The sequence below is a fragment of the Ixodes scapularis genome, unplaced genomic scaffold (assembly GCF_016920785.2).
Source record: "Ixodes scapularis isolate PalLabHiFi unplaced genomic scaffold, ASM1692078v2 PGA_scaffold4__175_contigs__length_147842914, whole genome shotgun sequence".
Lineage (NCBI taxonomy): Eukaryota > Metazoa > Arthropoda > Arachnida > Ixodida > Ixodidae > Ixodes > Ixodes scapularis.
In genome coordinates, this window is record NW_024609879.1 from 74,122,006 (window position 1) to 74,147,949 (window position 25,944).

At 46.3% G+C, this 25,944-nt stretch overlaps 1 protein-coding gene across 3 annotated transcripts in view; it reads left to right on the forward strand.

The window, feature by feature from the left end:
• LOC115314978 overlaps positions 1-12,374 on the forward strand; it is a 62,719-nt gene extending 50,345 nt beyond the window's left edge. For all 3 annotated transcript variants that reach the window (XM_042293329.1, XM_042293330.1, XM_042293331.1), the window contains 2 exons: positions 1,726-1,854; positions 7,285-12,374. In XM_042293329.1, the coding sequence (XP_042149263.1) occupies positions 1,726-1,854; positions 7,285-8,873 (1,718 nt within the window). In that variant the 3' untranslated portion in view covers positions 8,874-12,374. The remainder of the gene's footprint in view (positions 1-1,725; positions 1,855-7,284) is intronic.
• The last annotated feature ends 13,570 nt before the right edge of the window (positions 12,375-25,944 follow it).

Consider the following 25,944-nt stretch of genomic DNA (forward strand, 5'->3'; position numbering starts at 1 on the left):
CTCTCGTCTGCTGTTCCCATTTCAAGCACTCAACTGTTTTGGATGAACCAGGCTCGTTCATAGCTTTGTTTGCAACTCTGCCAACAGATGGCAACACTGAATTATTTTAAATTTTTGCTCCTTTTCTGTTTGTGGCTAGAAATATGATTTTGAAGGCAACACATTTGATTCTGAAGACACCAATTAAGCAGTTGAAGTAAGAATTTCTCAAAAACTAAAAATGTTTAAGGGGTGTATGAGCTGAAGGTATATTTTTTCACATCGGCCCTCAAATATTTGGGGGCTAGCAGATGATGACTACTACAAGTGAAAACACTTGAGACAATACAAGCACAAAAATGCAGAGGAAACTTTGGCTGGAAGCAAGAAAAAAAGAATCCTGAAAGTGTTAAAAGTGAAAACTAAGCTGCCTCAATAGGAGGAAATGTAAGTGGACACAAAAGCTAAAGAAATCGAGCAAAAACAGAAAAGAAGTTTTTTTCGCCCAAGTTGTGCAAAGAAACAAAGCAGCAGCTGTAGCACGGTCAGACAATGCGGGTGGAATGGTGCCGTCATGCACCTGAGGACAAAGGCGCGACGTGGTTAAAGGCCCGTTCACACTCTTGCGACCGAGTACGACTGAGAGAGACGAGATCTCTTACAACTTCTTAAATGTTTCTAGAATGAGGGGACACACTGACATTGTGGCGCCATCTATGCGGTGACCCTAGAACTGCATTTCACAAAAGCGAAGGTTTTGCGGGATTTCCGAGGTCAAATGTGCGTAATACCCATAGAAAGGCTCGTTTATAACATTGACAAAAGTTTTTCGAGCCAAAAAAGAAAGGATATTGCGCGAGAAATAAAAAAAATATATGCCGGACCGCCGAGTTTACATGCTTCCCAATAGATGGCGCCGGTGTGTTCTCTGGTTTAAGAAGTTTTAAGGAACCCAGGTTTAAGAGGTCGCAAGCAGTCGCAAGAGTGTGAACGGGCCTTTATTCTCAAAGCCGTCGTGGTCGGTGTCGTGGATGCCACTGACGACTGCCACCAGTGATCCAAAAAGTAAGCGGGTAAGCATGGTGGAAGTTTCTAAAACCATTCAACATTACATGTATCCAACTGGATTCTGCCAAAGCGAGATTTCGCATAACGCGAGGAATGTTTGAAAAGAATTCTTTTAAAGCAGACAACATGGACATTCTCCATGCAACACGCATTTATTGGCGGGGCGCCTGGACGCCCCGCCAATAAATGTTGTCTGCTCTCGCTTTCTTCGCGAGGCACGGCCGACGTCGCATCCCGACTTCTCTCTCCTCACGGCAAGAGGGGAGAGAAGAAGGGGTTTTTTCTTTCTTCGGGCTGCGGTGACGATGAGAGACAAAGTCGAAATCTCTGCAAAGTGTTACCCAAAAAGCTATCGCTTTAGAAAAGGTTACTAAGCAAGCTTGTGCAACTGTCGAGGAGGCCCTCACTCAAAGCCAACTTCAGTTTTTCTGCAAGCGATGTAAAGACTAGCTGTCATCAAGCAATCACCGAGACAAAATGCTGTGCAAGTTCTTGGATTCTGTTGGTTGCCTCCATCATGATTTTGGGGGAGAGCGCGATGAAATAAGTACCTAACATTAAATTTTCCAGAAGTTTACCTCATGAATCGAAATTTTTAAGACCAGTAGACGTTTTAGTAATGTTTTGTAGACCTCAATAAATGAGTCTTTGGATTCGTCTGTGCTTCTTTTTGAACAGAGCCAGACGAGTTTGTCACTCTTCGGATCGACGATGGCTCCTGCTTTGAGCCCTTGGAATCACTGTTGTCGTTGCAAGTGCAGCTGGAGGGACCCTGCAAGGAAGGTCCCCTGCGCCACCTCATTGAAGGCAAGATCCTGTGCCCCTTCCATCTTTGTAGGGGTGAATCACATATTTGCACAAAAGAGTGGAGATGATTTCCTTGAGTGGAAGTCAATTTATTCCCGCATCAATCTTCTCCACCTCGGGAACTTTCCCTGAGAATTTTGATATCAATCATTAACGTCAGATCTCACCCTGATCATGACTGGTGGCAACTGTTAACATCCGTCTGCTCTACTGACCGTTCGCTCCTGGTTAACTCAGTTGGTAGAGCAATTTGCCAGTCTTGGAGATGTCTAAGGATTGAATCCCAAATGAGGCAGAGTGTTTTCAGTGGCCACCATTTGCCTAAAGGGTGCAAGCTTTGCTTAATTTCGGGTGGAAGTCAATTTGAACTTTTTCGTATTCCACCCCACACGATGGTGACAGAGTCTGTGAGTAAACAATATGGACAAAGCTTTGTTTGCTCACATGTGCAAAGCATCTTGCCAGTGTTCTACTAGATGACACTGTCTGCAACTGTGATGGCTGCATTTCTAGTGGTGGACTAATTCCTAGCTCCGCATATTCTGGCAATTTCGTGGGGTGCACTCTACATCTGCCCTTGCCGACGCCTCACATTTCACGCCGCATGCCTGGCTACATTGAAAGGCTTGTCCTGCTGAACAAGCAATGTGCAAGCTTATAATTAAACTTCTTTTAATACCTTAATTCAATCACAAAGTTAATTTAGATTGTGTTTAGTTACGGTGCTCGTACATACTAGCTATATTGAAATAGCCGCATACCATAGCTCATTACATTGATGCTAGAAATGCACTAAGTTTCATAGAAAGATAAAGGTAAGAAAAAGGAACTACTTTGTTAAATAAAGACTTTTGGCACATCGAAGTTTGTCATATTAAGGTTCAACTCTACTTGTGTTATTGCACTTACCAGAGGCAACATTCGTTCAGTTGACCGTGGCATATAATGGCCTTTGGAGTCTTTTTACGTCTCCTGTACAGGGGTATTCACACGGGAGAGAAACCCCTCCCTTTTTGCTCCCCGAGATGCACATCATTTGGTCACTCACGCCTTCCACGCGGTGATACGCCGATGTAGACATTTCTGGGGGACGCTGGAAGTTTTTCTGCACTAACCTTCCCAAGATGGGGTTCCCTGCAATTGGCAATTTCTTGTTCGCATGTCTGGCGATTTTACTAGGGCTGTGCGAAAACCGAATAGTTGTTATCAAATCGAATACCGAATCGAATTAAGAAAAAAAAGCCGAATATCGAATTGAATATTCAATAGTGATTTTATTTGTAGGAATTTATTAAAGTGTACTGTGAATGAGATTACTATATGTGCAGAGCATGCACCTGGTGCAGAATATGCATCTCTTATGGAACAAAAGCCGAAATGTATAGAAGTTGTGGTGAAAAAAAAAGAAAAGCAGCTGCTGATGGACGTTGGGCACTAAAGATCCAATTTTATGGCGCAAACAATCTATCTACCCTAAGCGTCACAAAAAAAAAAAAAGAAGTTACAACTACGCCTGTCTTTTTTTCTCGTTAAAAGCACAACCTAACACCGCGAAATGTCCTTTTTATTATATTTGTATATCTCAGACAAGGGGCATTTTGCGATATTTGATCTCAATTTTAAGGAAGAAAAAGGGCACCCGGGATTTTATTTTATATAAATAAACAGATACCGTAAAATCCTGAATTAACGCCCCCCTTTTCGCTGTAGATAATTGGCCAAAAAAGTGGGGTGGGCGATCTTTCAGTATTTAATAACCAAAATCACAAACAAAAATCGACTAACGCGTGCGCCAAAGCAGCGTGGGTTTTTCTTTCCCTAGCTCTCATCGCTGAAACCGTCAAACGACACATCGCTTTCGCTATCGAAGATTAAATCTAACGCCTCGTCAATGAGGCTCTCGGGATCCTCGGGTCCATTGGTTACCGACGCCAAACGGTCGTTGAGCTCGCCGTCCTCGGAACCATCGAGCCTTGGGGATATTCCGCACCGTTTGAACGAACTCCGCACGGTATCCTCGGAGACGGAGGCCCACGCCTGAGCCACCAAGTCCACAACCTCTTGACGCGACGGCTTGCGAAGGTTGCCCTTTGGAGTCACCGAACCTTTCCGGGAGAACGATGCCCAAACTCCACGCAGCGCGTCCTTGAAGGGCTTCATCCATGAGACGTCCGCGGGTTGCAAAATGGAGGTGCAACCGCCCGGTATCAAGACGACGTCGGTGTCTTTTGCGTCGAGCGCTTCTCGGGCTGCCTCTGTCTTGTGTATGGGTGCTTGGTCCAGTATGAGCAGTCTCCTCACGTCGTCGGCGTTCGGGCCCCAAACTCTCCTAGTCCACTCCAGTAGGACGGGAGAGGTCATCCAACCGTTCTTGGAAGAAGTAACTCGCACATTTGCTGCAAGTACAACAAGTATAACATGAAATAACAGTTCGGGCCCCAAACGCACATTACACATGCTACGCCGATGAGTGAAGATATGCAAACTGCCCGATTTTATGGCCGAGCGCCGAAGCACGCGCAAGTGAGTAAGCTTCGGAAAGCCAGCAAGTCACGCGCCAACTGCTCGTGCGCTCAAGATGGCGCCGGCCAGAACGGCTACGCCATCTTTCGGAAATGGGGCGATACAAAACAAAACGGGCTGTGGAGTTTTGTCAATGGATGACGCAACAGTCGCTCTATTAAAAAAAAAAAAAAAAAAAATGCTGTCAGCCTTATTTTTACGTGTTTCTAAGGCTTTGTTTCGACATTTATACCCTGAATGGTGATTAATTACAACATACCTGGAATCCTTAGAGAAAAGAGTACTCTGGGGGCAATCCGGCCGGTTGGCTTCTTCAGTACGATCAAAGCAGGTAGCTTGATGCCCGCTGCCGTCGCGCACAAGGCCACCGTCATCCCTCGCCGAGCACAGCCGGTGTTGGCGATGCGAATACTCGACTCGCCGACAGCATTGTTGGTTCTCGCAGCAGGGCAATCCATCCGGACCATAGTCTGATCCATGTTGGCTATGTTGTAGTCCGAGTAGTTGTGCTCCAGGCGCAGAGTTGACACAGCCTTTCGGAACACCGTAATTGCTTCAACGTAGTCGGCAGGCAGCTTCTGACTTTCGTTGGTCCCCACCCGCATAGACACATTAAATCGCTTCTTCCAGTTAGCTATGTACTGGCATGACGCTTGGAAGTTTCCTAGGCCCGTCTGTTCTGCCAGTTTCTGCACATGCTCTTGAAGCAGGCGATTGCTGACTGCTCGACCGGCGGATCTCTCAGTCTCCAGGAAGTCCATCAGTGCGTCGTCGATTTCTTCACTAAAAACGGGTCGTCCCCTACCTATTGCTCTCTTCAACTTGTTCGTTCCATGGCATTGTTGTAGAAGTACTTGGTAGCTCGTATTCCATTCCCGTACACGCTTCCGGTCAACTTCGAAATGGCGCGCAGTCTTGCTCACGTTAGCTCCGTTCTTGCGGTGCCATTCCACGACTTCCACTTTCTTCTGGATGGTATAGCTGGACCTCATCCCGAGTGTACACAAGAAACGTCTTCACAGTTTGCTGGTCGAAAGATTTTCTGGGGTTCTCGGGCGATCTGACGACAATCACTAAGTGACCTTCAACGCTTTCCTGATGTCATTCAATAAGTGACCTTGACCGCTTTCCGGGTTCCTTTCGTTATCTTATCTCCCTTATTGTGTGTGGCCTCTTCTTTTTGTGAAGGGAATCCTAGGCTTTCCAAACCTTCTCCCCTACCCTCCGGCACCTTTCTCAACCTTCGGGCATCGCTATTTTTGGAAGGTGGGCGACCTATCAGTATTCGAGGGAAACACGTGTTCGAACATAAAAGCGGAGTGGGCGATCTATCGAGTGTGGGCGCTATTTCAGGATTTTACGGTAGGTGTTAAATTTGAATAAACAGGTTTAAAAACATATAATCTGAAGTAAGAAAAAAAAAAACATGTGGTTATGTGGCGCAGGTCACCGTCCAACTGCCGCTATGCATCTATTCCTCCGTCCATCTGTCCTGTTTTAGAGAGCCTAGATTTAAAAGAGGAAGCAAGCGAAACTGATACCACGGAGATGGCTCCTGCGCAGATTGGTCGTAAGTGTGCATGTGTTGTGTAGTTGTGTGGAAAGAAGGTGAGCAAATGGAAGAGCGACCCCTGCCTGCCCGATTGACGCTTTCGTCTTTTCGTCACTTTCTCTCAGCTCGTAATTCAAACGCGGCTATCGAACGGTTGGAAACCCTCTCAAATCTAGGCTCACTATATTTCCGTTCCGTTTCGTTCCAAATCGGAATTTGCGGCTTGCGGTTCCGAAAGAATGACGAAAACTCTGCTGGTTTCATTGGCGTGGTTAACGTGATTTTCTTTTTGTGATCCTGAAGTCACCGATTTCTTCGAGGTGGCAAGTGTGTTCTACTTCGACTCTTCAATTTGAAATGAGGGGCTTTACTAGTGAAAAGAATTAGGCCTGGCGCCAGAATTGTGGCCTTCCAACAATTCCTCTCTGGAAGCGGGGCAAACGGGATGTTTCGGTTATGATTCAAGATTATATTGTCACAGTCATGAGTAAATCTGCAATCTAAGAAGTTTGTGGCGTTCGTTACTTTTCTTTTTTCTAAGCTGTGCATTAGATTTTTGTGGAATATTAGGACCAATAGGTGTTTCTCGCATGGTCTGTCTAACATCACGGCACTATCGTCGAGAGGAAAAATGACTCTCTAGTCAGCTCCGTGCCGACCGCGCGTCTTTGGACAAATGTATAGAGTATTCAAGTGACCGAATACTAGGAATTCGATTCGCGAATCGAATTATTCGGCAAGTTCCTATTCGATTCTAATTCGTATATTCGAGTATTCGCACACCCCTATATTTTACAGATAGTGCTCTGCAGAATACCAGCGGTGGCATCGGGATCCGCTAACTTGTTGGGGCTTCCGCAGGTCGTTGGCTCACTGAACGTTTCTTTTACGTTTCCACGAAGAAGTCCTTAATATTCTTCAATGCTGCCCTCAATAAGCTCTTCATAGAACTGGTTTTAAAATCCACATTCTTTGTGTTGCATACACTCTTTCACCCATCACCTTTTCTTAGCGCAAAACAGTTTATAGTCATTGTACCTAACAGTGCCGTTGCCATAATTGCGTGTTGCCGCTTTACATATGCCTCCGTTTTTCTACTCCCATCAGTGTGCACCGAGCCTCGTTGTCGAGATCATAAATTTGTGCACTATCACTGATATCCTTCTTGGCCATCCACCGTCCGTGTCCGTCCGAATGAATACTGGAGCTGGGAAGGGAGTCCCTCTGACGTCAAACACATCCCTCCCCATGAAAGCTCCCTCGTGTGAATACCCCTAGGAGTCTACAAGTTCTCCTTCCTCCTTTTTTTTTGTTTATTATGTGAACACAAAATTTATCCCCTGTGTCTTCAACAGATCTGGTTGATGGGGAAGATAAGAGCACCGACCGTGTCAAGAGCAGCAGCCTAACCTTTTCCCAAGGCCAATTGGATGAGAAACGCCGGAAGACGTGGAAATGTGGGAGTATGAGGCACGAGTGCCGTTTCTGCCCTTACTCCAGCGCCTCCAGAAACACTGTCACCGAGCACGAAAGAATACACACAGGAGAGAAGCCCTTCAAGTGCAATTACTGCCAGAGGGCATTTACTTTCAAATCCAGCTTAGATTATCATGTGAGAACTCACACGGGTGCAAAGCCTTTCAAGTGTAACGTCTGCCAGAGGGCGTTTGCCGGCAGGTCCAGCTTAATGGTTCACTTGAGAATTCACACGGGTGAAAGGCCTTACAAGTGCAGCGTCTGCCCAAAGACATATGTCAAAAGGTTCAGCTTGGACATCCATGTGAGGAGTCACACGGGAGCAAGGCCTTTTAAGTGTAGCATCTGCCAGAAGGCATTCACCAGCGGGCACAGCTTAAAGGTTCACGTGGAGACTCATTCGGACTCAAGGCCCTTTACATGTCCCATCTGCCCTAAAGCATTCCGACAAAGGTCTCGTCTGGATTCTCATGCTAGAGTTCACCGTACTAAGAAGTCCTCAGAGAGGCACAAAAAGATACGCGACGATGGACCCCCCTTCAAGTGCAGCTCTTGTTGCAAAGTGTTTACAGAGAAAGGGCAGCTGGAAGCTCATGGAGTTGTTCACATGGGTAGAGAGCCCTTGAAATGCTCGGCTTGCCCGAAAGTGTTCCGATGGAAGTCTCAGTTGAATCTTCACAAGAGCATACACTCAAGTGAAAAACCCTATGAATGTGATATCTGTGGCAGAAGATTCAAGTGGAAGGTCAACTTCACGGTTCACCAAGTGAAGCACTCTAATGCATTACTCTTCAAGTGCCCTACTTGTCCAAAAGTGTTTCAGTGGAAGTCTAGCTTGAGTAGTCATCAAAGAGTTCACAAACGTGAAAGGCCATACCGATGCCGCACATGTCCAAAAGCCTTTCGATTGAAGGCCAGCTTGATGCAGCATGAATTGTTTCACCAAGGTACAATGACTTACCGATGCATCACATGTTCCAAAGCATTCCGTCTTGAGTGTCACTTGAAGCATGAAAAGGCTCTCAAACGTGAAAAATCCTGCAGATGTAATACCTGTAGTGAAGCACATGCTGATAAACATTGCTTAGATGATCTCGAGGCGGTTAGCGTGCACAAGAAGCCGTTCAAATGCTCCATCTGCTCGAGAGCGTTTTACTGGAGGTCTAGCTTGAAGGCTCATCGAATGACTCACATAGGTGAAATGCCCCACAAATCCAAAAGCCGTGACATTTCAGTTGAAGAACAGCACCCAAGTGCTCAGATGGCAGGTCCCCCAAAAAGACAGTTTCTATTACCACCAAAGAGCTATCCAAATGCCTCTTCAAATCAAAAAGTGTTTCATTTGAAGTTTCCCTTTAGTGTTCGTTCAATTGTTTACAAAGGTAAGATATACAAGTGCAAGACGTGTGCGATGGCATTCACCCGTAAGCAACTCTTGGGAGCTCACCTTGGAGTCCACACAGGATGAAAGCCCTTTCAGTGCCTCGCATGCACAGACAAGTTTCCGTGGTAGCCTGCCCTGAATAGTCATGAGTGTTGTCACAAGGGTAAATTTTGCTACAAATGTAAAACTTCGGACAAGGAATGCACAGAGAAACTGCTTTTGGTTGATCATCAAATAATTCATGTACTTGAGGCTATGTACACATATTACCTTTGGAACAGCATTCATAGAGTGGGGACTTGGAATCCCTTCAGCATGCACATATGTGCAAAAAGCCGTGAGGGTCAAACATTGATCAATAAGGGATTGATGCAACTTACTGAATTACGATGGTGTCTAGAAAGATTTTTCATAAAATCTGTGGAGCACTTCAGCATATCTCCTATTTCTCAGAAAATTTTTTTTCTTTCATATGAAATCTTATTTTTCTCGTGGGTGTGAAGAACGGGATACTGCCACATTTCACGAGTGATATACAGGGTGTCTCAAATAGTGGCCAGGCTCTTTAAATTGACCGCAAAAATCGGTTTCTTAACCTGTCGCGGTACGATTTTGTGCAGCGTTGCCCACAGGTGGTGCATTTTTTTTTTAAATAAAATTTGCAAAGAGCGAACTTACCTGCAGAAAAAGTAAAAAAAATAAAAAGGCTTAACTCCTATGGAAATGCAGCGAAGTCACCGGTCTTGAAGCAATAGGGTGCCATTTGGCACGGAAGACAAGAGATGGCACAAGTGGTTGTGATGCCAATTGGCGCCAAAGAACGAGCACACGGCACCAAGAGCCGGCGTCAAAAGGCAGACAATATTTTTGACTCAAAAGCGGTGCAAGCTTTTTCAATTTCAGTTACCAATGCATGATTTTATCATCCTTACTAATAAAGCATTGAATGGACATTTAATTGATTAAAAGATGGTTTATCGGGTTATTTTGACTACTTTTTTGCGGTACTGATGTTGTCTGCTTTGCAGTTCCTTGTTACCACGCCTGTTTTTGGTTCTGTGAATGTTGGCGCCTGCGGAACGCACGCTGCTTTTGAGTTGAAAAGATTGTCTACTAATGACGCTGGCTCTCGGCGTCGTATGCTCATTTGTTGGCGGCAGTTGGCGTCGCGACTGCTTGCACCATCTCTTGTCTCCCCGGTCAAACAGATCCCTATTGTTTGAAGACCGGTGGTTTCGCTGTGTTTCCATAGGAGTTATGCCTTTTTATTTTCTTTTAATTTTTCCTCGAGTAAGTTTGCTCTTTGCAAATTATATAGAAAAAATTCACCACCTGTGGGCAACGCGGTACAAAATCATAGCGTGATCGGTGAAACAGATTTTTGCGGTCGATTTAAAGAGTGGCCACTATTTGAAAGACGCTGTAGTTTGGCATCTTTTGTACAGTAAAACCTCGTTAATTCAAATCTCATGGGACCGGCAAAAATGTCCGAATTATCCAAAAGTCGAAATATCGAAAGGACAAGGAAAACTGCGCGAAAACGTTTCCCTGTGACATACTTTTATTTTGAGAAGAAATATGTTATTACCGCCTGCTTTCTGGACGACACTTGGGCGGAGACGGCAACTTTCCTTAGCACGGTCCAGTGCTCCACCGCACTCGCACTGTCGGAGCTACGCATCCCGTGCGCTGACAGTATAGCACAGCAAGGCCTCTTCTAGTTTCGGGTACACCACCTTCCACGACCGCTTTCTTTTCGCGTTGAACTTTTCGCTCTCGAAAGCCCGTAGGATATTGGCCTCAATTTTCACGTACGTGGCCAAACTGCTTCTCTTGACGTCGTAACTTTCCATCACTTGTCGAGAGACGCCGTCCTTCAAGGCCCTCAGTATTTCCACTTTCGTCGCTAAATTCTTACCCTACTACAGCTGCAACGGAAAACGAGTAGCACAACTGACCAACAATCGGAGAGGCAAAATCGCGACACCTAGCGCTATTTTTCCCGAGTGCGCCGATAGCGAGAGTGCCAGTCACGTTGCATTTTTCAACGGGGGGGGGTGGCTGGCGAAAAATTGAGGGATAAGATAGCTGTTAAAATGGCGGGCTTTAGGATCCCCGCGTTGAGACATAAAATGTGACTGTCACTCTTGCTATCGGCACGCTCGGGAACAATAGCCCCGCGTGTCGCGATTTTGCCATTCCGGTCGTCGGTCACTTGTGCTACCCTTTTTACGTTGCAGCTATGCTTCTGCCGCTTCCATGCCAGGAGAGTGATGCACTGAAGCACGGCAATCCAGAGCAAAACTGGTGCGAAACACGGAGAACCGGAAGAGCGAAGAACCATGGGAAAGCCGGAACAACCATGTGTGTACCTCGGATGGAGAGTGGTCATACCCTTTGGAACGGACATTAGCTAGCGCCACCTGCTGAATTCGTCCGTATTAACCATAGTGGGCTGCATTCCCTCCAAATTAATGAGCGTTTGCTGCCATTGACTAATACATACGTTTGACGGGACCGGATCAGCAGTTCAAATTATCCGAATTTGCGAATTAGTGGGGGTTGAATTAACGAGGTTTTACTGTATTCCCCTTTTATACTGTATAGTACCTTGGAGGGCTTCATGTTGAAAATCTTGCATTGAGTGGCACCCTACGAAAGCTAGCTCTGAGTTTCTAATGACCGAGATGCTGTTAATTTCAAAGGCTGTTTATTTGGTCATGCAGCAAAACTTATGCTCTGGAACAAAACTTTTTGATTACAAAAAGAAAATGTATGTGGATAAAGCATCACTTTGTATATGAAGTTTAAGTGTACAATCTTATGCAATCCTGTACCTAAGAAAGCAAGTATTTGCAACTTACATTTAAACTTTTTTTTTTTTTGGGGGGGGGGGGGGGGGGGGGGAGTAGGGGGCACTGAGAGCTGTCAATATTTATGTGGCAAGGGAGCATTGTCAATGTGACTATTATCTTTTAAGCCCTGATTGAGTTTGAAGTGTCTAGGGCTTTCCTCTGTCTGCATGTCTTGTGTGAGGAATTGAATAAATGAAGTGCACTTTCATTCAGTCCTCCTGTTATTCACTGCCTTCTTACAGGAGCTGGCTCTCCACTGTAAAAAACATTGACCTACAATGCTTAAAAAACAAAAAAAAAACAAAAAAAATCACCAGGGGGCTTTTTGTTGCAGTTCTTGCTCCATTTAACATTGGTTTGAGGCTTCATTGACACCAACAAAAAGATTGGTGTCAATGAAAGGAAATGTTGATGCTAGAGACAGTAGTTGACTTCATTCGTTTTTATTAACTTAAATATGATTCCCAGGGGTCCACTCTATTTCCTAAAGCAAATAAAATTTTGTATTAATGTAGTTTGTATTATAAATAAACAACTTAAAAAAGAAATGAAAATATGGGGCAATAATTACCTCAGGCTCCATCTAATTAATTTCAATATAGATCTTTAGGATACAGAAGACAGCAATACCAAGTCACGAGAACGTTGTAAGAACCTGTGTAAGACACTGGCACTTAAACAAAAAACTGAAGCTGAGAAAATTCCTGTCAGTTTTTTCCATAGAGTTATTATAATTAGGCTGTATACTTTCCGGTTTTAATTGAAAAAAGACCAATAAACGTCCGCCGGTGTAGAAAATACAAATTCGGTTAAAACTGAAAAACACTGTTTTTTTTTTTTATATTTTCGAGCATGCACTTTTTTTTTTTCCACCGAAAAAGTCCTCTATACTTTCCAGTTTTAACCGAAAAACACCAATAGTACACATCTGCCGGTGTCGGAAATAAAAATCGTCCAGAACAAAGAAACACCGACTTCTAAATTTATTTTATAGCAGTGTTTATTTTCTGTTTTTTTTTTTTCTTTTTCACTGAAAAAAATATTGCGCAAATTTTCGTCAAACACATTATCTTACCCGGAATAATGCACTTTGCCTGCCTTTCTGTTGTGTCCTATGCTGTCTTGGGGTGACTGTCATTTCGGTCGATAGTCGCTTTACGGCCGAGCGTGCATTGCGGTCGAGAGGGGAGGAAGGGCCGGGAGTGGCTTTGAGTAGTCTCCGAATGGACTGGTGTGGCCGCCTCCGCGGGGGTTTGCTTCGTGGTTTACGATCGTAGTTACCACTATATTGAATAGATGGCGCCACATATTTTTTTTATTTGTCAGTGCACATTGTATTTTTTTTTTTATCTCTCGGTGACGGCACATACTGCGTTTTTGTTTTATTGCTTCATCCTATACGGAGACGTGTTTGGCACGTCTCCACAGCGGAGAAGTGCCAAACACTAGCAAGCCAAGTTGCGCGGCAAACAACGACGCCATCAGCACCTACAAGGCGAGCCTGGCGCGACAGTGGAGCTGCATGAGCGCCAGAGCAGGAATGGGAGCGGCAGCCATGTCGAACTTACGGCACCAATTCACAGTCAACATCAACGCCTTCCTTGATGGAGTGTCCTGGCTACTGGGGCAAAACAACTAGGCGAGAAAGGGCTTGGCGACCAGGACTTTTTTTTTTTTTTACCGTGGCCCATGTGTTTTTAATATTTACTAGCCTGCAAGCATCTGTTTTCAGCGTTTCACTGTAAAAATACTGAAAATAAAATTTCTAAAATTAACCTCACTCATCGTTTTCGTAGTTGCCCGGTAGAATCAGAGACTTGAATAGTTTAGTTGAAGTGCTGAACATTGAAAAGACGCAATAAAATGTACACTGAGCTCTTAGATTATAGGAATGTTATACCAAAAAGGTGCCCTAATTTCATAGCATTTCCTTGGATATACATGTATGCGCGCGTGTGAGTGTGTGCGTGTGTATGTATGTGTGTGTGTGTGTAAATATATGCAGATGAAGGATCTACTGATCACACGAATAAGATGATAACGCGCTGAAAAGCAAATAAATAAATTAAACCTTCGGCTAGGCAAGGCCAGCGTACCGAATAGGGATGCCGCGAACATTTTTCGAACCGAAGGTTCGATGATCGAATCAAGCGGTTCGAAAGGTTCGAAAGATTTCGAATTTGCGAACTTTCCATATCGAGAAATTCGACGGCAGTCGAATTTTCGAAGTTGTTAAACTAATGGCGAGTTCGTTTCACACGCACTGGCACCGTTCGAGTTCTCTCCCAGAATGCATCGCACTCACAGAGTGTTGCACGGAAAACTGGACTCAAACGAACTCGCCAAATGCACCGAGTGCAGAATAGGGAGGCTGTAGTGAGCGTGGGCGCAACTCAAAACCTGGAGAGCGTTTGCAATTTAATGGCGGCGCCTGAGGGAGAGGATTCGAGAAAGGATATGCGCCAGTGTTGCCTGCACGAGAGCAGGCGCCCGCTCTGTTGCAACTCTGTTGCTCCATGCGCCTTTCCTCCTCTCGCCTCCCATTGCAAGCAACGAGCGCCTTGGCGCAGCCTCTCTCGCTTCCTTCTCGCTCCGAGAATTGCAAACGTCGAGCGGAGAAAGCAAAGTTGCCAGACAAGCAGCAACGTCCAAGATGGCGGAATTTACCATTTTTCGCGTTAAAAAAATACTTAACCTATCGCAACAAAACTGGTGGCTATGGAAAAGTAATCATTTATACCTTGTGTAAATTATTCAAGCACCTTAATGGGTATTTATGATCCGAGTTAGGAAAGAAAACGACCCTTTGCCCCATAGACTCCCAGCAAAATTTAGCAATTAAATGGCGTCCATGTCCCGTGACCGCCGATCTAGCAGTTGCACCCACCCTCACTTGAGCCTCCCTAGTGCAGAAGACAGAGCCGTTTATACTGAGAGAGTTTGGCCTTCTTAAGGAGATTTTGGCAGTCTGACAACCACAGCAGCGTAGTCTGACAACCGGGGGATGACTACTTCCGTCCGCCATATTGTGGATCTGACTCATAGGAACTCTACGCGATTTCACAGGAATGAACAAGACAAAGAAGTAACGCCATATTGTGTTATCGCGAAATCCGCTGGTTCTAGCGGCCAACAAGCTCCGCCCATCGGCCAAACTCTCTCAGTATAAACGGCTCTGGCAGAAGACTGATGCTGCCGCCACCTATGTTGTAGTAAAGGTACCGACTTCAAACCGAAACTAGCGTCTCTCTGTTCGGAGTGATGCGTGGAAATGCGAGAATGCAGTCGCTACCAACGTTTATCTACAAACTTTGGTCGCTGCAACCTGCAGTGATGTGATTGCTGCGCCGATTGCGCCAAACTGCGCCTATGGGCTAACCCTGCTACATCCTTCTACATTTTGCCAAAATATGGGTAATCTGCGCCAAGCCTGCGCCAAAGGATCGATTTCGGTCGCCTTTCAAAACCGAAACTAAACTGAAAACCGCAATAGACCGATCTCACCAGCTAGTTTGAGTATGCCACCGCTGCCGACGTGCATCGTGGGAGCTGTAGTCTTTCTGCACGCGCGATAACCCTGCTGGAGGTCTGCGCAAGCAGAGCACGAGGCGGCATGAGCTGTCTCGTGAACTGGCGTCTGCCTCCTACGAACTACAGTTATGGCGGCGTCACGCATGCGTCGAACGCTTGGTGAGATCGGTCTATTAGGCATGCGTGAGCTAGGTGGCGCAAGCGGCTCCTGACACAGAGATACCCTGCGTGAATCGTCCATCCGGTCTCCCGTTGTATAGTTTTTCCCGCCGTCTCGCGTTTCGCGCTCTCGTCGCTTCGGGAATCTCGTCTCGCGTCTTTTTTCTAATTTTTTCAACGATAGACGCGGGCGTGTGCGGACGCTCCGACGCTAGTGTGCCGGTTGCCAGCATTGTCGTCATGCTGTGAAACAAAACCACGTTTTTGCGCGGCGAGAGTTACTTTGTGAGCTGAAACGCTCGCGCTACCACAATTACTGTGGTCGCGCGACATCGGGTGTTGCCGTCCCCACGTCGCTGCAGATATGGCGCTTCCTAAACTTATTCATCGACATTCCTGTCTTTGTTTAAATCATACTCTAATACAAAAATTCCTGTTTAACTCAATGACTGCTTGTCGAAATATTGATCACCTAGGTTTTTCTCGGTAGGCTTTCTTTCGAGAGAACCCCGGTACGTGAAAAATATGCCGTGAAAGAAAGTTGCTGAAGAGAAGTGAGCTAAAACAAAGAAGGCAATGTCTGCACGCTGAACCCGCACAGCGCGCTTGTTTGTCTCGAGTTCAGTCGTTGCACAAAGTGCTCCAGGAACTTTTTGACCCTGGCTCGCGATGTCCTGCATCGATGCGCTCAGGTTCTTTTTCTTTTTTTCTGTGTGTTCAGCTTTGTCTTGCCTTCCGGCCTAGCAAGCACGCGCCGCTGGACTGTTTTATTATTTTTTTTTTTGTCGCATGCTGGACAGTTGCATTTTGCATACTACGACTACGACAGAGGCACCAGCGGGACGCTTGCAATCCATTGTTTTACGTTTGCTTACTTTTGATGAAAATCTGGCACGTCGGGAACCAGTAAAACGGTAGCATGCGTTCTTTTTGGAATTGCTCGGCAACGCCTACAATACACTTCTGGGATGTCTTAGCCGTAAAAACACAAACAGCGAGTTCTGTCAGAACACAGCACGAGGTGCCTTTCGTTTGTCCGCCACTTAAAACGAATATTTTTAGCTTAGAATATCTGCTCCAAAAGCCACTTTCGCTGCTCCAAAACACTGTTTTTGCTGCTCCAAAAGGTGCTCCAAAATGGCTTAGGCCAATCACATCACTGAACCTGTAGTTTATAGTTGCGATGACTTCAAGCAGCTAGGCTGCCGTAGAGATAATTACAGACGGCGTAAATTTCCGCAACTGTCTACAAAGCAGCTGGTTGCGTTCTTTCAATTCTTATCACCGTTTACACTGAAGAAAACTGATGATGCTGTCCGAGCAGAAGCTTTATCCGTTTGAGCATAGTATTACGCGTGAACCACTGAAAGGGTACGGCTTAAAACTAGCCTGTTGGAATATCTAGCAAAACTGAGACTTTCGATTTGGATCGGCATTATAGGTGGATTAGATATTAGCCTTGGTGAGGGCGTCGAGAACTTGAGCTTTCTCGAACAAAATACGACGGGGCAAGATAACTGACGTAGGTAAATGTTAAACATGATGATGTTGCCCAATCCTGGGGTAAAGTCTCCATCTTTAGATTTCTCTGACGCTTATTTGGCAGTCGGAGGTTTCTGCTGGGGGAGTTTTGTCGACAAATGTTAAATTTTTCAACCGCACACGGATGGCGATAGACATCTCGGGTTGTCAATTGCTTCCTTCGTGAAATAGCAGACGCTCACAATTCAAGCTCGCGTTTGATTTCGTAGCCCGCGGGGCGCGATTTCTATCAGAAAATTACTCTTTTTTTTTCCGTTCGGTTCCGCGACACATCGTAGCAGACGAACCCTCGTCGTCTGCTCCCGCTCCTCGCCGGCCCCACCGGAGCGAGGCATGACGGGATTGCATTTTGGCGCACTCCCGATTTTCTCGGTGCAGCGAGTGCATGCACGCGTGGGGTGTCAGCGCTGAAACGAACTCGGAGAGTGCAACCACTCGTGGAGTGCCGGCCGAAACGAACCCGTTCCACGCTGCGAGTGGGCACGCGTGTTCACGAGTGCCGTGAAACGAACTCGCTATAAGAAGTTCGACGCTTTTCGAATTTCGAACTTATTACGCTGCAAAATTCGATGCTTGTCGAACTTTCGACCTTAATGAACTAAAAAATTTGATGATTTTCGAACTTTCGATTTTTTGCACCAAAACGTTCGAAGCTTTTCGTACTTCCTACGCTGAGAAATTCGATGGTTTCCGAACTTTCGAACTTATTAATCTAAAGAATTCGAAAATTGTCGAACTTTAGATTCCTGAAAAATCAAAAGTTCGACGAATTTCGAATTTTTACGATAAAAGTTCGAAGGTCGCCGAACTTCGATGGCGGGCGGGCGGTTTCATTTGGATTTAAGTGAAGTACATTCATGGTTTTATTTTTTTTCGAATTTTTACCTACGGTGCTGCATTCCTTGCGAAAGACATTGCCGTTTATTTGAATCATCTGGCATGCTTGGTTTTAAAGAAATAGATTCCCGAAGGAGCGAGGAAGGACGACGGGTTTTTGACAATTGTCGTTTGTGCCATATTTGAAGCGCTCTATAGCCGAAGCTATTTATGGTAGAGATATTAAACTTTTTAAGGATGATCCATGTATAGCCTAGGTAAGTGTCGTTTTAAGATATGATTATTGCTGTTCAAGACCGAGTTTCGAAGAAATAACCAAACATGTATCTACGGGCAATTATGCCCTAAACTTGGTAATTTTTTTCGTCGAAATTGTTTGAGGCATCGCATTTACATTAACACAGTACATATCATTACCATCTGCAGAATACAAATTAATGTAACCATTGTTCTTTTCGCGTTGAGAAATAAATTAACTCAGGGAAAGATTCCTAACATTGCTCAAATTCGGCACGTCATAAAAAATATTTTTTTTTTAATTTTTTTTTTTACTTTACGTTTTTGGGTCGTATTTCTTTTAGCCTGTACACATTTTGGTAGGAGAAACTTGTTTCGTAGTTCTGGGCCTCTGAATATGCAAGAATACAACACTTCCGGCGGATTCTTAATGTTTTTTTTTCTCCAGCTTTTTATTTTTTTTGCATTTATTGTTATGTTTATTTATTTATTATTATTTTTACCAATGGCACAGTTATTTAGGTGGAAAAGACATAGCTTTGAACTTCCGAACCACTAAGCATGTGACGAGTAGTGCCTTCTGACAACGAGTTTCTAACAATGACCATCTACGCGATCTTTTATGCAGTGAAGAGGGACAGTAGCTATACATATGCATAAATGATTTCAGAATAAAATAAGCTCGACCATTCCCTCTTTCCCCGTATTGTTTTCTTTAACAGTCCGAAATATCTGGGAAGGAGGGAAGGGGAGACTGGAGACCCCCCCCCCCCCCCCCCCTCCCGTTTTTCCTCTTCCGACGCCACTCGAGCTCAAGTTGTGTGAGCTTCTGTGCTTTTTGCTCGGCGTTCTTCCGTCTCGGAAAATAAACCTTCAAAGCAATAACAAACTAAAAAATTGTCAAGGTGCAGGCGAGCTGGTGTATGTTGATCATGATGCAAAATCCCGAGACTGGGAATGAAATTCGCAAGAAATAGTGTTAGAAGAAAGAAAAAAAGGGGACAGGAGAACGTCTCAGACTCAGCTGAGTTTTCAGCTGAGTTGAGTTTGAGACGTTGTCCTGAGCTGAGTTTGAGACATCGTCCTGTACCCTTTTTTCTGCCTTACACTTTTTCTTTCAAAAATCATTCCCAGAGCTCAGTATGAGGCGTTTCCTGCCCCCTTTTTTCTGTCTTCTTACACTTTTTCTTTCAAATTTCATTGCCAGTATCAGGATATTGCATCATGTACAAACTAAACTTACTACATGCCAGCGTCACTCGGGCGGCGTTCGAGCAGATTACCAAGGATTACTACCAGCGTGCAAGGGGGTAGGGAGGCAGTTCGCCAGATCGCTTCAAGGTTTTTCTGAGCCTCAACCACCTGCCTGCCCCTGGCCGTTTCGAACTGGATGAGTATCGTTAAAGAGTGCGTTCGTGTGATCACTACTGCGTGATGCACGTTAAAGGCGAGCGCGGCGCCTACGTATGTGCCGCGGATACGTAGGCGCCGCGCATATGCGGAGCGGCACACTCCTTCACATTCGCACCCACTTCGAAGGACCTGACGTGCTTGACGTTGCCCTCGACGTCGTCTTAGAGGTCATTCTTGAGGTCGTCCTAGGCGTCGTCTTTGACGTCTTCTAGGACGTCGTCCTTGAGGTTGTCCTATATACTCTGTCTGACTAAAACCGTGCAGTACAGCCAAAGCTACAGGGGACAGATTGAATCCCGACCTGTTCAAGAAGAGGGAAAAAAAGGAATGGGGAATCCCAGCCCTTCTCTCCCTTTCCTCCTTTCCCTCTTCTTGAACAGGTTGGCATACGCTTCTCCCCTGTAGCTTTGGCTGTACTGCTCGGGTTTAGTGAGAAGGAGTATACATGTAGTTCTTCAGATCACCATAGAGGCCGTACGTCGTCTTTGACATCGTTCTCTAGGACGTCGTTCTTGATGTCGTCCTAGCAAATAGATAAACCCGTGCCACGCATACAGAGAGCGACAGTATGCACACATTCCCATTTGCGCCCAAGCTAGGAAGCGATTATCGGCTTGAGTTGATCTAGTTGGTATGGTCAATGATGGTGGTGAAACGGCTTGAACATTAAACGAGTACTCAGAGACAGGAAAAGACATACATGCGCAAAGCTTTAATGAGGGTGGCGAGACAGCTTCAACATTAAATGATTACACAGAGACAGAATAGACAATTGTACAGAGACGAAGCAATCACTCAATTTCAAAGTGGCGCGCTGAAGTCGTGCTGTCGTCAATGATTGCTTTGTAAACCATATGCATTCATAAAATAATGTCTTTACTCAAAATTTTCGTCGTCATATTCACAGAGCTGTGTCGTGAGTCTCATGATGAATGCTATCGCAATTCATAGACAACCATCAACATGGTTTCTTAGACTATTGAAAGAAATCAGCAACCAAATCTTACAACAAGGTCCCGACGTTTCAAAACCGGGTCAACGTTTTCTTCAGGGGCGTCTATTTCCAGATAGGGGACATCAGTTTCGTTTTGTTCTACGGTAATGGTCTCTTTTTTCAAAAGCTTTTGGCAAACTTGTGTCGTGGTGGGGCCGTTGTAATGGGCATATGCATAGGCGCTTGACATGAGATTAAAATATCTGATAAAAGGGTAGATAATTTTTTTTGTAAGCATTGTGCCTTCTCAATATCTAATCATGAAGACTTTTTCTGTCGTCTCAGTAGTATATAGAGCCCGTAATAAAGTTTCACAACCGATGTTGCCTTGCTAGCAGTTGACAGTGTCTTCGCGTGTTCAGTGGTTCTTTCTGAGCGAGTACGCGACCGCGTTGAATGAGGTTGGTGACGATCTACGGAACCTCCATTCTCGGGGTCAACTTGTGTGGGATTTTGTTGGAAGCCAAGAGTGTCCAACACCGCTTTGACCGACGCTCGAGGTGCGCGAACGCCTTCCCGTGGAGCTCGCTTTCGCAATATTTGAGAAGGTGAAAACGCCGTGAAGCCAGATTGGGCGAATCACGTTCGACGGCAACGTCAGGTGTATCAAGGTTGAAGTGCAGGCCAGCACACATTTTAAGAATTTCTGACGGCGCAGTTGCTGCAGTGCACATCTGTGTGATCGAACGAACTGTCCGTAACAAATCTAAATTGTGGCAGATAAAAACAAACCCAAAAGCGCAAAAAAAAAAAGAATAAAGATTTGATTAGGTAGTGTCAGGAGACTACCCAATCAATAGTTTGCTAAGCAGAATCACGTATATTTTAATAAAAGAAAACAAAAAAGAAACTGCTTTTAACCTAAACACGAGCACGGAAGCTCATGGCCAAAAGTCCCGTGGCACTGGCTGCACCCGATTGTTTTTGTTTTTCTCCGCTTCTCCGGCGTGTAAAGCAGACGATGAAGTTGCCCGCACCGTTTGTCGTGCGATTGTTTCGCACTTGTATCTCTTTCGCTCGATGTTCTGCGCTTGAAGATTGATGGGCCGGGGCCACGAACGACAGTTCCGAAGTAGAGGCCCCACGTCCGCCGCAACATTGGACCGTCGTGCGCCGCCATCGCGTCGTTCATGCCCGCGGTGTGCCCGCGGCGGGTCGCGATATTGAGCACGGCGTGTCGTGCTTCCTGTGATCTGTGCAACATTTTTTTTTTCACTTTTCGATCAACTTATTTGCAGTTTCTTGTATGCCACAAGAATGGGGTTCGTATTCTTTTCTATTTTTAATATTCGTCGTGTGCCTTAGATCATCAACGACTTTGAATATACTGGGTACGCATAGTTTGGACGCCATGTGACCATGGGCGCGACTGAAACCGGCGAATTCTCAATCGGCTGTTTTCGGGCGGAAACAACGAATTTCGAGCCGTAAATTGCGTTCTGGGTTGTTGGGCTGTTATAGATAATCTAAAAAAAAAATATTGAGAGCCTTTTACTCCGTGAAGAGGGAAGTCCAGCGAAGCTGGTGCTCTGGTGGGATTTCCTATGTCGGGTTGGGAGCAGCAGCGACCGCGGTTTCACGTTGGTGGCGTGGCCATCTCGCTTCTGGGCGCGCTGGCGCCCCTCTTGCTTCCGCTGCTCCTCTTCGGAACGTACAACACGGGTTTGACCCATGTGAAGTCTGAAGTCCAACTGATGAGGACATTGGCGCGATCTTCGGCAGGTGGCCGCCGAAGAGCGCGTGGCATTGCGCAATGTCAGGGGGGAGAGAAACTCCGCGCTTGGGGAATTCGCGCGCGTGCAGAGCCGTATATTGGGAGAGTTTGGCCAGTGGGTGTGGCGATGAAGGCGCCGGAGAGGAGAAAAGGAAATGAAAGGGAGGAGAGCGCCGAAGGAGTGAGAGAGAGAAGGGAGCAGAGAGGAGACGACCGCCATTTTTGAGCAACGCTGTCGGAGACTGGACGGAGAAGAGCACTGCTGAGGCTACGCGTCGTCTGCTATGGGCCGACTTCTTTTTCGGCTGAATAAAAGTTTATGGCCATACGCCGAAAAATCTTCATTTACTAGATTTTTACCCTACCGAGGAACAACAGTATGTCATTTTCTTGGCAGAGCCAGCGATATAAAAGGAAATAATCGAGATTTAGATGCCGATCCCACGCATTCCGCCGGGAGAATGAACGAAAATGGCGGCCCTCCCCATTCAGCTGGGAGCAACCGGGAGATCACGTGCATGCGCTCATGCCTCTCGCTCTGCGCCGCGTGCTGATTGCAAATACTTTACTATACTCCGTTTCACCTTATGTAGTACCGCAGCGAAGGCTAGAAGCGTGAGCTCATAGCGTTGGAGCTGCTTTTAACGCACGAGAGCTTGTGCCGCCAAGATGTGCCCTAGAGCAAGGATCTCGCGCTTGTAGCCTTTCCTGCGGTACATCATAAGGTGAAACAGAGTATAGGGGGAATACATTCCACTCTGCTCATTTGCATCAGACAGAACGCCTGCAGCGCCGAATCCAGCCCTGACGGAGTGGAGGTCCGCGTCAGTCCACGCGCAAGTGCACGTGGATGTTCGCGGCGGCCGCGGCGGTGTCGTCTCCGATTCCACCCTAAAGGCCCTGTCACACTGCGGAAAAAGTCGGAGAACTTTGTCCTTCAACACGAGGAAAACATGTTTTCGGGGACCCTGTCACATTGCGGAAACAGCAACAGTCCGGAAACATGCTGCTGTCGTCCGAAAACCATGTTTCCCAACTTGTTCTCCGACACTCGGGGAACATCCTGTCACACCGAGAAAGCGTGTTGGAAGAACACAAATTGCCTCCTTTCCTGCGCGCTGCCTCCCTCTCTCTCTCGCCCTCGTCTGCCCGGTCGGCTCGGCTAAGCTACAAGCGCGAGCTCCGGGCTTTCAGCATCCCTGCCAAGCACGCGCGCTCGTGCAGTGCAAGCACTGTTCTGGGCCAGATGCTCGCGCTTGTAGCATCGGCTACGTCTGGACCGAAGCTGAAACGAAGTATAGGCGGCTAGGCTCAGATCCGCTGGCTCCGCTCGCCCCTTGAATCGTTGCCATTTTGGATCGCCGTCTCATCGACGTCCCTCTACCGTAGTCGATTCATCAGCCGCGCGAACCATCTCGTGTTCTCTGGATTTGGCGGTTGCGTTCTGCTACAGGGCTAGACCCTTGCACGATAGCATATGCGCCGGCCACAGCAGCAGCTTCTGCTTTGGTGCTTCTTTGTGCCATCGATTCAGATGATTCTGACGATTAGCTGCCGCCGCGCAAGAAGCCGTGTTCAAAATGGCCCTTCACGCTTGACGTCAATTATTGAAGTATTCTCGTGCGACTATCTGTACAGAAAAATATAGATGTTGCCGTGTTGCTGGAAAAAAATTCGCTCAGCCACCGAAATGGGCAACACGTGTCGTCCGACACAAGTTGTCGAGGTTTCCGTTACCAAAAGCTGTCACACCGAGACAACATTGTCGCTGTCGTCCATGTTGTGTTGCTGTTTCCTCAATGTGACAGGGTTGTCGGGCAACAGAGCCGACAGCCGACATGTTTCCCGACTGTTGAGAAACATGTTTTGTTCATGTTTCCGCCGTGTTTCCTCAATGTGACAGGGCCTTAAAGCCCCTACATGTTTCCAAAGTAGCGCAAGGTGCGTCGATGCACGAGGCACGTGGAACGTGCGACTCTTGGGAAGGTCATGGCGGCACAGCGCAGCAAAGTATTTAGCGCACCACTGATACACTGTACCACTGAGCTAGAGTTTAGACGCCATGTTATCCTTAAAAGGGGCGCGCGGCACGTGTCTCGCGCATTTCCACAACAATGAATTTGGTATGTAGAACATCAATATCATCGATAGCCGAGACCTCCCCGACCATAGATGGCTCTCGCCAAGCCCAGAAAACCATAGAGTTATTATAATGTACGCTAGAGGTTCAACTGGCGCTAGTGTGCTGCTGCAAATTGAAGCAGACAGCAACCAGTCCGAAATTGACTTCCGGTAATGCATTTCTATGGGAAAAAGCGAGTGCATTTTCTCTCTGCGCTCAATTATAACAGCAAATATCACGAACAATTCGTGCGCTCTAGGTAGCTTGGAACATTTCTCAGTCACGCAGACGAAATAATTGGTCAGTTACAGCGTTTTTATTTGAAATTTGTGGCACGAAAAACGGCGCTAAAACCGCTTAATACGTGTATTTATGTGCACTGTCGGACACTGTTAGCACGAACGCGGCGTCGGCGCTTTCCAGCATGGGGGATATACGTGCCAAATGGACGAAGGACATGTGGAAAACCAAGAGAGACGGCAAGAACTACGGAGTAACACTGGATAAGTAACTGCTTGTGCATGCAGACGATCAAAAATAAATTGAAAGCCACGTAATATAGTCAGATTTGCAATAAATAAGTACTGCTTTATTCTTACTGCTCCCGAATATGTGCGAAGGTGCGTGTTCTGCAGGTTCAAATCATCACCCGCACGCTCCAAATTTTTACAAATAGGGAGAATCCAGAGTACAGGTGCCCGAATAAAACTGCCCGACATAGGAAATAATAAAACGACACCTTTCGTAGCCCACATACTTTATTTTTTTAACAGATCGTAAAGATGCACGATGGAGTCATTTTCGTATAGTGAGAGAACGGGCATATTAGCAATATATAAGCGCCATCGGAAGGCTAGCGAACCTTGAACGCACTCTACATTCCTTTCGATTGTTATTTTGCTTAGCATCGTCGCTCATTTTTACATAGGAAGCGAGCAAGCCGGCCGTGTCGCGGCGGTCGCCTATTGTTCGCCGCGACCTGGCGGTAGCCGCCGCAGGAACATCGGGCAGCAATGGCGACGAATAGCACGGCGGACGGTGTCCCCGTCGTGATTACGACGGAATTTAAGGCAGTTACGAGTTCGGAAAGTTCCTTCGGAAGCCGGTGCCGCCGGCTCAGAATCATCGCGAAGTAATAGCAACGAACAGCACAGAGGACAGTGGGCGACTAAGAATCCGGAAAGCTTCTTCGGTAGCCGGTGATTCTGCACCGGCTCTTCGGTAGCCGGTGCAGAATCATCGGCGGGAAGCAGTGGCGATTAGCAGCACAGCGGACAGTGTTCCCGGGGTGATTACGACGGGGTTTAAGGCGGTTACGAACCCAGAAAGCTTCTTCCGTGGTGCCAATATGACGAAAACTGTTTCATGAATCTGGCCGCGTGTGCGACGTGAAGGAGGTCCGTTTCGACGGACAAGTAGATGTCACGGAGCGCCGTACTCTGCAAACAAAATTAAGCGCGCCCGCAAAAACCTTTTGTTGGCGTTGAGTGGACTGCGGTAATTATGTACGTTTATTTCTGAATCAGCTTGACAATAACTGGGCGATTTTTTTTCGCGCCGTTCCGCGATTCTGTTTACTATCTTCCTCTAGGCTGATGGAAACATCCAACGGTAGGCTTAGGAGGGCGACCGCATTCCGCTTCTCGATTCCGGTGAAGTATTTGCTGCATAAATTTAGAGTTTGCCGTCGGTGTCGATGCTGTTCCATCGTCGCTAGAAGAGAAAAAAAGTTAATTGTATTATTCGTCAGC